General features: G+C 47.8%; 1 protein-coding gene and 1 pseudogene across 1 annotated transcript; one reads left to right on the top strand and one right to left on the bottom strand.

Annotated features, from left to right (window-relative positions):
* The first annotated feature begins 2,042 nt into the window (after window positions 1-2,042).
* LOC109778847 (aspartic proteinase Asp1) lies at window positions 2,043-7,739 on the top strand. Its single transcript, XM_020337431.3, has 9 exons — window positions 2,043-2,477; window positions 2,820-2,937; window positions 3,460-3,695; window positions 3,775-4,008; window positions 6,166-6,304; window positions 6,393-6,581; window positions 6,668-6,740; window positions 6,843-6,930; window positions 7,009-7,739. Exons 1-9 carry the CDS (start codon window positions 2,314-2,316, stop codon window positions 7,121-7,123), a joined length of 1,356 nt encoding a protein of 451 aa, XP_020193020.3. The 5' UTR covers window positions 2,043-2,313; the 3' UTR covers window positions 7,124-7,739.
* On the bottom strand, window positions 4,446-5,923 carry LOC120964457 (uncharacterized; annotated as a pseudogene).
* Window positions 7,740-9,040: the final 1,301 nt, after the last annotated feature.

Here is a 9,040-nt window from a genome sequence, read left to right as displayed (position 1 = left end):
TGGAGGCTATTTCTCTCCTAACTTCTCCCATCAGTTTTCTATCAATTCCCTTTGTGAATTACTGCGATTGTACTCATTACACAATCACATGAATGGCTATGGTCGTGTCTCGTACCAAAATCATATCAGTTCAATCGTACATGTAAGCGTGCCTGTTTGCTTGACAGTTTACCATGAAACTGCCATCATGCCCCATGGCCCGAGCTGTTCGCACATGCACATTACTTCTCTGAACTGAAGAAGCACACCTCCTAGCAACCGCACCTTCAAGTTTAGTTACTCAAAGGTTCAGATCATGCGAAGGCAGTCCACGGCTTGGATGGACCCATGCAACCACTCGAATTATCCATGTGTAACAACGAATCATCTTCATTGATATTACAATGTTTACCTTTTCACTTCTATTGAACTATGTAAGTTGATACTTGAAATGAGAGCAGCAAGATTCGAGATGCTATCTTAGAGTACTGTAGATGTAGCGTATCTCCTCTCTTCACCTGCCGTGATCCCCAAAATTCCCCCAAACCTCAGGAACCATAGCCCGAGAACCACACAAATCCGATGTCCGCAACCTCAAGGCATCACAAGGGTGTCAAAGCGCCAGTCCATGCTTGGCTCTGACCGTCAATGAGGCGAATTTAGGAGGGCCAAAGGTCAGGATGACCTGGTAAAATCCCTCCCTCCAGGATTCAAGGCGGCGATGTGCGGCGACTTAGCAATTTCTGCTCTCACCTGGATGCATTTGCGGCGTAGAGCAAGCAACTAACGCATGTTGCGGACTCGTTCGAGGTAAAAAATCCTTGGCAAACTTGTTCCGTGCGTCTTCTGGTTGCGAGTTTTTGGCGACGGTGAGATCTTTCTGTCAATTTGGATTTCTAGGTAGTGTAAGTTTCCCCATTTGTCTGTTTCCAAAAAATATCTCATTTTGAATATGTTCATTGACTTGTTTAATCTGTTTTTGCTGATTAGACAATGCTTGTGCAAAAACTTGACCAACACATGAGCCCTGCTGTGTTTTTTTTAGGTGAAAAAGGGAGCTTTATACATCAAGTAATAAGGTTACAATCTGTAGCCAGTAGGCTAATGAGAGCATCTGCGGCGACCTGCAACCACAACTCGGTTCGATGCTCCCTCTCGACAGAAAGGCTAGTCGATCTGCAGCCTTATTCTACACACGGTCAATACACATAACAATGTGCTCCCCGTCTCCTAACAACTCCTTAATCTCTTCTGTCATATGGCCCAGGTATGATCTGGTACGTCCCGCTTCATTCAGCACCTTCACAACTGCAGCGCAATTAGTCTGAACAATGAACGACAAAGAGGTACTCCCTCCATCCACGAATAAGTATACATATATAAATTTTAGGGCAGATTATAGAGAGAAGTAAAAATGCATTGGAAAGATGTAAGGCACCATCTCTCCACTTTTTAATTACTCGACCCCAGTGATATAAGTGCATGTAGAAAGTTAGGAAATGTTGAATGTTATTGGTCTCGGTTACCGTGTGAGGAGAATATTTTTTCTATTTTAAATGCATTAAAAAGATAGATGTACACTCTTTTGTGGATAAATTTTAGAACCAAATGTACACTTATCCATGGACGGAGGGAGTATGCATCAATGCCGCTTTAGCTCCTTCTCCGACCACCCCAAGTCAAGCTCCGTGTTGACTCGAGAGAAAGACCAATTAATAAGATAGTTAAAGGAACTTGCAGGATGTTGGAAGACCAAGATACCTTTTCCTAAACCTATCCTCTCTTTCTTTTCCCGGAAGTTCACTTCTTTCCTTATGATTCCGGCTAATTTGGAGCAAGCGAAGTACTAGTAGTAGCATCTCCTCAATCCATCATTGCCACACAGGTAGTAGAAAATGATGCAAATCTGATAAACCAGGCAATACCTTTCTCCAGCGAATCAACCAAAAGAAAAGAAGGCCCGGCAACATAGAACTACTTGACTTGACTCGGGGTGAAAAGGCCACCGGAAAGGGAGGGAGGGAGGCAACAATAAACTGGAGCGCAAGCCTTTTCTGTTCCTTGCCGCAGGCAAAGGAAAGGAAACTTTCCACAGAAGCTTCCATCGCAATACAGCGCACGCACACGCACACACACTGCTTCTTCTTCTCTCCTTATAAAAACCGCCGTCCCTCCCATTCGTTCTTGCCATCCATCCCCATCCTTCCTTCCCTCCCTCCCCTGAGCCGAGCCGTGCTGTGAGGGTGGGGGGCAAGGCAAACCATTCAATCCGTTCCAGTCTTCCCATCCTCTGCTCAGGCCGAGGCCTCCGTCTCCCCTGCCTCGCTTCCTACCATGGCTGCCAGGTGGGCCCCGCCGGCCGGCCTCCTCCTGCTCCTGCTGCTGGCGGTCCTGCTGCCGGCGCGCGCGGACAGGCCGGCGAGGACCGCCCACGCGGACGACGACCCGGAGGCCTCCTCCGCCGTCTTCCAGCTCTACGGCAACGTCTACCCCCACGGGTATGCCTCCTCCCTCCCTCACTCCCGGTCCCGGACCAACCCAACCCAACCCATCAATCAACTGATTGCGGATTTTGGCCCTACTCGCCAGTGCCGTCCATACATCACTGTGCCCATTTTTGTATGCCGATTCCAGCATTTTTAGCCTTTTTTTGTTTTATTTTGTTTTGTTTTGCGGGGGAGCATTTTTAGCCTTGTTGGTGAATTGAGTTACTAGCATTATCGATTGGCCTTGTTTTCTGTTTTGTTTTGGAGAAACATCCATTGACCTTGACGAGTCGACACAAGTTGCTGTGGTGACATTCTGATCCTGATTTTCCTGGATGCCGCTTCCTTGTGCAGGTTGTACTACGTGGCCATGAGCATTGGCAACCCGGCGAAACCATACTTCCTTGACGTCGACACCGGCAGCGACCTCACCTGGCTGCAGTGCGACGCCCCCTGCGTCAGCTGCTCCAAGGTAGGGGTACCATTCCCTTTCCTTCCTTATTTATCCAATCCTGTTTGCTGCCATTGGACCCCTGACTTGGCGCAAGGCACTGAGACCTTGTCATTGTTGGTTGTTCCTGGTCCAAGGGTTGCTGTTCAAGGCATCAGGGGCCCATCATATTATTTTGGTACAGAAAGTTGGAGCTTGATTCACTCTTTACACACACATATCCATGGATATAATGAATTCAGTGGAAATATGACCTATGAATTTCATGCATATGGGTAATTGCCCCATTTACCCTGCTGGCCCAACACTAGTACTCCCTCTGTTTCAAAATGTAAGACGTTTCGTATTACATTTTGAGACAGAGGGAGTACTATTTTAGTTTGCGGTGGACAAGTCTATTATTGGCATGAGTTCAGAGCTTTGCATTTGCCCAATTTTACCGATTCCTTCATTGTTGGAGATTTCATATGTGAAAGCCAAATTCGGTATCGCCTTTCTCATCAAGGATTCTTATGATGTTCTGCATGTTAATTGTGGGTGTAGGTGCCACACCCGCTCTACAGACCAACAAAGAACAAGCTGGTACCGTGTGTTGATCAGCTGTGCACCTCTCTGCACGGCGGCCTCAGTAAAAACCACAAGTGCGACTCACCGAAGCAGCAGTGCGACTATGAAGTTAAGTATGCCGACCAGGGTTCATCCCTTGGCGTGCTCGTCAACGACAGTTTTGCAGTCCGCCTTGCGAATGCCTCCGTTGTCCGCCCCAGTCTTGCATTCGGGTATGCTTACTTGGAACTTGTAAAGTAAAACTAACATTGCATGGTGAGTCACTTGAACTGCTTATTTTCTTGCCTTCAGGTGTGGGTATGACCAGGAGGTCGGGAGCAGCACTGAGGTTGCGCCCACTGATGGTGTGCTTGGGCTTGGGAGTGGATCGATCAGCCTGCTTTCACAGTTCAAGCAGCATGGGATCACCAAGAACGTGGTTGGCCACTGCCTCAGCATGAGAGGAGGGGGATTCCTCTTCTTTGGGGATAATCTCGTGCCTTATTCACGTGCAACATGGGTACCAATGGCTAGGAGTGCATTCAGGTGAGCCCTATTTTTTTTATGTTTTTTTGTCACACTATATATTGTACTCCCTCCGTAAAGAAATATAAGAGCGTTTAGAACACTACTTAGTATGTATTTCACTTTCTAAACGCTAATGTGTAATTGACTAGTCGCTCACAACTATTGTGGAAAGGATCTAAATGAATTGCAAAATTTGTAGACTAACGACATTAACATGCTATATTTTTCTTGGAAATCACTACCAATTCTATACTTCACTGTTGGGACTAAAAGTGATCAATGTGAGTAGAGAAAAGAACCCCCATGCACTTCCATATTGGTTTTTTTTTGGTCGGCTGAAAACATCAAGACAGTCTAGAATTTTCTGTTATAACTATCTTCATGCCTTCTGTGCAAATCCTCTACGATAGCCGTGCCATTTTCGTATGTTCGAATCAAGTAAAATTACTAGGGCAGGAATACGAAAACAGCCTACTAAATCAACATTTCTTTCCCTGCAATTGTTAAACATAAACAGTCTGGAACCAATCATATGACACGATAAATAATACAAACAGAGTACAGGGAGAACTGCCACTAGCATAGATAGTTAAGCTATCTGCAAGAACCCCACACAAATTAATCCCCGAAACCGAATTAACCAAAGAATCGTCTCTAGCAGATCAATCGACCTCTCAGTCTAACCATCCTTGTTGATGTTCACGAACTCATCATGATCAACTATATCCTCCAAAGAGCGCCACTCCGGTTCCCCCTTGACCGTCTCCGCAGGCTTGTCAAATATTCTCATGAATTGGTCCATTGGCATGCTGAGATTATCCGACGGCGCGTCCTCATCATGGAGGCCCGGCGGTGCAGGTGGAGCGACCTCCCTGGAATAGTGCCTATGCTGCTGCTGGTACTGACCAACAACGTTCGCTGGCATTGCTGCCCCCATGAAGTTCTGCCCCTTCTGGCTGTCGTAGTGAAGAAGACCCACCGGCATTATGTCCCCCATGAAGTTTTGGCCGCCGTAATGAAGAAGACCCACAGGCGGGGGTGGCTGTGACGCCTGTGACAGCCCAACGTGCTCTTGACCGAGACCACGGGCACTCCCCGGCGACAGTAGCGCGGCGGCAGCGTGAAAATAGTCAGCCGGAACAGGCTTCTTGTTCCCCACCGTGACGCCGTTTTCCCCGTAGATTGCCCTCCGGTTGTCGTTGGTGGTGCGCGGTGTGACATAGAGCTTGTGGAGCGCGGGCACGCCCTTCTTGCCGGCGCCGTTGTCCTTGTTGCTGGTGAATTCTTGCATGAGCCACGGCGTCTTGTACTTCTTGGACGGGCCGAAGTAGAACCCGAAGCTGTTCTTGAGCCGCCCTGCTCCAGCTCCTCCTTGCCCTGCTCCAGCCGCCAGCATCCGCCGGTCTGGACGCTGCGGTCGGCGCGCTTGGTGGCCGCGGACGGGCTCTGGAACTTGTTCTCGCTGAGGAACCACCATGTGTGTTGGCCCGCGCGGCTGCTGGCCGGCGAGTGCAGCTGCCGCAGCGCGTACGGGTTGTTGGCGTACATGTCGGCGTGGAAGATGAACCCCCGCGCGTCAGGCGTATTCTTGTCGCCGGCGATCCATTGGTTGAGGAACGCCAGGCTTTCCTTATGCGTCGGGCTGAAGTAGACGCCGGGGGGCAGCGGCAGCGGCTTGAGTTTGCTCGCGCAACCGGGCCCAGGAGGAGGCGGAGGGGGCATGGAACTGCTGGCTCCGGCGTCGTCGTCGGAAGTTGGTTTCTTGGCTACTTTTCTCGCTTTCTTGAGGGCCATGGTTTTCCTAGTTGTGTTTGAGGAGGGATCGATCGGTGGGGCGGCCTGGGCTTATATGTTGGCGACATGCTTCCGTCTGAAATCGGATTTCCATGTTTTGTTTTACCTCGACCTGGGATGGAACCTGGTCTCAGATCTGATTTTGGCACCCTCTTCCCGCGATTCCTGTTTGCCGCCTTTTAAAGGCGGGAGCTCGCGTAACCCCCCCCCCCTCACTGGGAACAACAACCATCGCTTACCAAGTGTGGGGTCCCTAAAATAAATAAATCGAGCTACTATTATTTTTATTTGACTTACCTTCTTCATTTCCCATTTTAATTTGATTTGTTCTCATAGTTGTGAGCTGACTCTCCCGTTTATAATTCTGAATCTCATTTCCAGGAATTATTACTCACCTGGCTCAGCAAGCCTGTATTTTGGTGGCCGGTCACTTGGCGTGAGACCTATGGAAGTAGTATTGGACAGCGGAAGCTCATTCACCTACTTCTCTGCACAACCATATCAAGCGCTTGTCACTGCAGTAAGTTTCACAACTTCTTTCCTATTCTAGTGTGGAATTAGGATTATGGCACAGATATATCAAGCTCATGAGGTTTTGTCTCTTGCAGCTTAAGGGTGATCTAAGCAAGACGCTGAAAGAGGTGTCTGACCCCTCTCTGCCTCTATGCTGGAAAGGAAAGAAACCATTCAAATCCGTGCTTGATGTCAAGAAGGAGTTCAAATCATTGGTTCTGAACTTTGCCAATGGCAAGAAGGCGCTCATGGAGATCCCTCCTGAGAACTACCTCATCGTCACTGTAAGCATTCCACAACCCGATAGATTATTCTGTAAATAACTCCCAACTTCTTGGTTACTAAATATTTGTTGCTATGTTGGTGCCAGAAATACGGGAATGCATGTTTGGGCATCCTTAACGGATCAGAGATTGGACTCAAGGATCTGAACATTGTTGGAGGTAGGAAGTTCAGGCATAACAACCAAGCAACATAGCTTCAAAATCCATGATCTCTTCTCAAATCATGTACAGAAAAATGACGTCACTTGTCTCTTGTTGCAGATATTACAATGCAGGACCAGATGGTGATATATGACAATGAGAGAGGGCAGATTGGATGGATCCGAGCACCCTGTGATAGAATCCCCAAGTTCGGATCTTCCCTTCTGTGATCATTTCACACACCTGAACATATATACCCTTAATTCTCTTCTGTTTATTCAAACAGTGAAAATACCATTCATGGATTTGAGGAAGGTTATTGTTGGCCCCAGTTCCCCAGCAGCATCTTTGGTATTCAGAACGAAGAGTGTGCAGTTAACTACCGTTCGAACAAAGAGTGAATAACAAGGGGAGGCCATTGGACAAAAATAATCATCCCAGGGAGGCTCTATATACGAAGTTAGGAACGTGTATTCTTTAGAAAGGAGAAAAATCTGGTAGCCTGTAATCATCGCCATGTGCATATGAAATATAATCATTCCGTTCTTATGAATCAAGGGTGTTAATGACTTACTATGTTTACTTGAGATGTTTTATGGAGCATATGGCAGATGATGAATGACTCTTGCAAATTAACCTGCACTGCATTGCAGGTATTTCTGAATTGGCTTTCGGAACTTGAAGAACTGAAACTTGAGCAACCAACTGAACCTACCCTTGTGCCCAAATGTGAAACTTCAGCGTAACCAACTGAAGAACTGTGTTGCTGCCATGACTTATCACCTGATGTTGGGTGGAGCCAAGGGAAGATTGATATCATGGTTTAGATCTTGTAGTAGTCATTCTTTAGTTGTAAGGATGTCTGTAAGGTGATGTTGTTAGTCCCAGGTATGTAGGAATGCCTGTCAGTTTATTTCGGTATAATATGTACAGTAGAATTGTTCTTTGTGCGGTAGTCTTTTTTTTAAACAAGGCAAAAGATTTGTTATTTTCATTAATGAAGAAGAGGCTTTGTTACAAGCAGACCGTCAGGCGGTGCCAGGCGGTCAAAAGGCAGAACAATTACTCTCACGACATTACATTACACAAATATTTGGCGCCCGCAATGGCCCAAATGGACACTTCTTCTTTGATGCATCACGTGATGATCGCCACCGGCGCCGTCTTGTTCTTGAAGACGCGTGCATTCCTTTCCTTCAAAAGTTCCCATCCCACAAGGAGAAGGGAAGATAGAGCTTTCGCAGGTTGAACATTGTTAGTGAGTAGCGCATCCCATCAAGATTTGACCGTGTTAAACTGAGGCCAAGGAGCCGTGGGGATATTTAGACCAAGCCAGGCAAACACCTCATTCCAAACACGAGTAGAGAATCTACACTTGAAGAGGAGGTGAGCCGCAGATTCTTGCACCTGATTACAAAGTGGACATCCTCTCCGTTGTAGCCTATCGACAGTCCAGATTCTGTTTTGAGTGACCAGCCAGGCAAAAAATTTACACTTGGAGGGGGCCCAAGCCTTCCAGACCGTGACATGCAAGCTTGAGCGAGTAAGGCCAGCAAACTGCGCCATATAAGCAGGCCTAGCTGAGTATTGGCCACCGTTGGTTAGCTTCCATAGGATCGTATCCTTGACACCCGTTCAGGTGATGACACTCAGAAGCTTCTCCCACAACGCCAAGAATTGTTGGAGGTGCTCAAACGTGAGGCCATTATGGTAATCAATTTGGTTTATTCAGTGCCCATCCCTCAAGGCCGTGGCAACAGATACCCCCCTTCTTGCGTGAAATCTCAAATATCTTTGAAGCCATGTCTTTTGGCCTAATACCCTCCAGCCAAGGTGACTCCCAGAAGGAAGCCTTCTCTCCATCACCAATCGTGACCTTAGTCGCAGCCGCAAACAGGTTATGGTCATCGGACATGCAAGGTGTCCCCATACCGCACCATGCACGTGGTGGGTCATCCCAGTCAAGCCAAAGCCATGCAACCGGAGGGCGGCGACAAACTTGCCAAGGTGCAAAATGCCAAGGCCTCCAAATTCTTTTGGCATGCAGACCAGCTCCCAGCTTACTTTCCACTTTCCACCAGTTACTTTGTCAGTTCCAGCCCAAAGGTAGGCCTACCGTAACCTATCGATCGCCTTGAGAACCTCCACCGGAAGGTCAAGCGGTGTAATGTGGTAAATGGCCACCGCCGTAAGGACCGCCTTGACCAAGGTCATGCGACCCGAGATAGCAACATGTTTGTCTTTCCAAGGGACCAATTTGCCTGCAGCCTTGTCTTCCAGCATTTGGAGATGAATCCTCCTTAATCTTTTGATTGCGA

Source organism: Aegilops tauschii, chromosome 5 (genome assembly GCF_002575655.3).
Source record: "Aegilops tauschii subsp. strangulata cultivar AL8/78 chromosome 5, Aet v6.0, whole genome shotgun sequence".
NCBI lineage: Eukaryota > Viridiplantae > Streptophyta > Magnoliopsida > Poales > Poaceae > Aegilops > Aegilops tauschii.
Note: the sequence above shows the minus strand (reverse complement) of the source record. Positions and strands in the feature narration are given on the sequence as shown.

Excerpts from the sequence above, each read along its gene's own strand:
- LOC109778847 (XM_020337431.3), top strand. The coding sequence starts at position 2,314 with ATGGCTGCCAGGTGGGCCCCGCCGGCCGGCCTCCTCCTGCTCCTGCTG. Across the intron at positions 4,009-6,165 it reads ATGGCTAGGAGTGCATTCAG|GAATTATTACTCACCTGGCT; the intron begins GTGAGCCCTATT and ends TCTCATTTCCAG. Across the intron at positions 6,741-6,842 it reads GGATCTGAACATTGTTGGAG|ATATTACAATGCAGGACCAG; the intron begins GTAGGAAGTTCA and ends CTCTTGTTGCAG.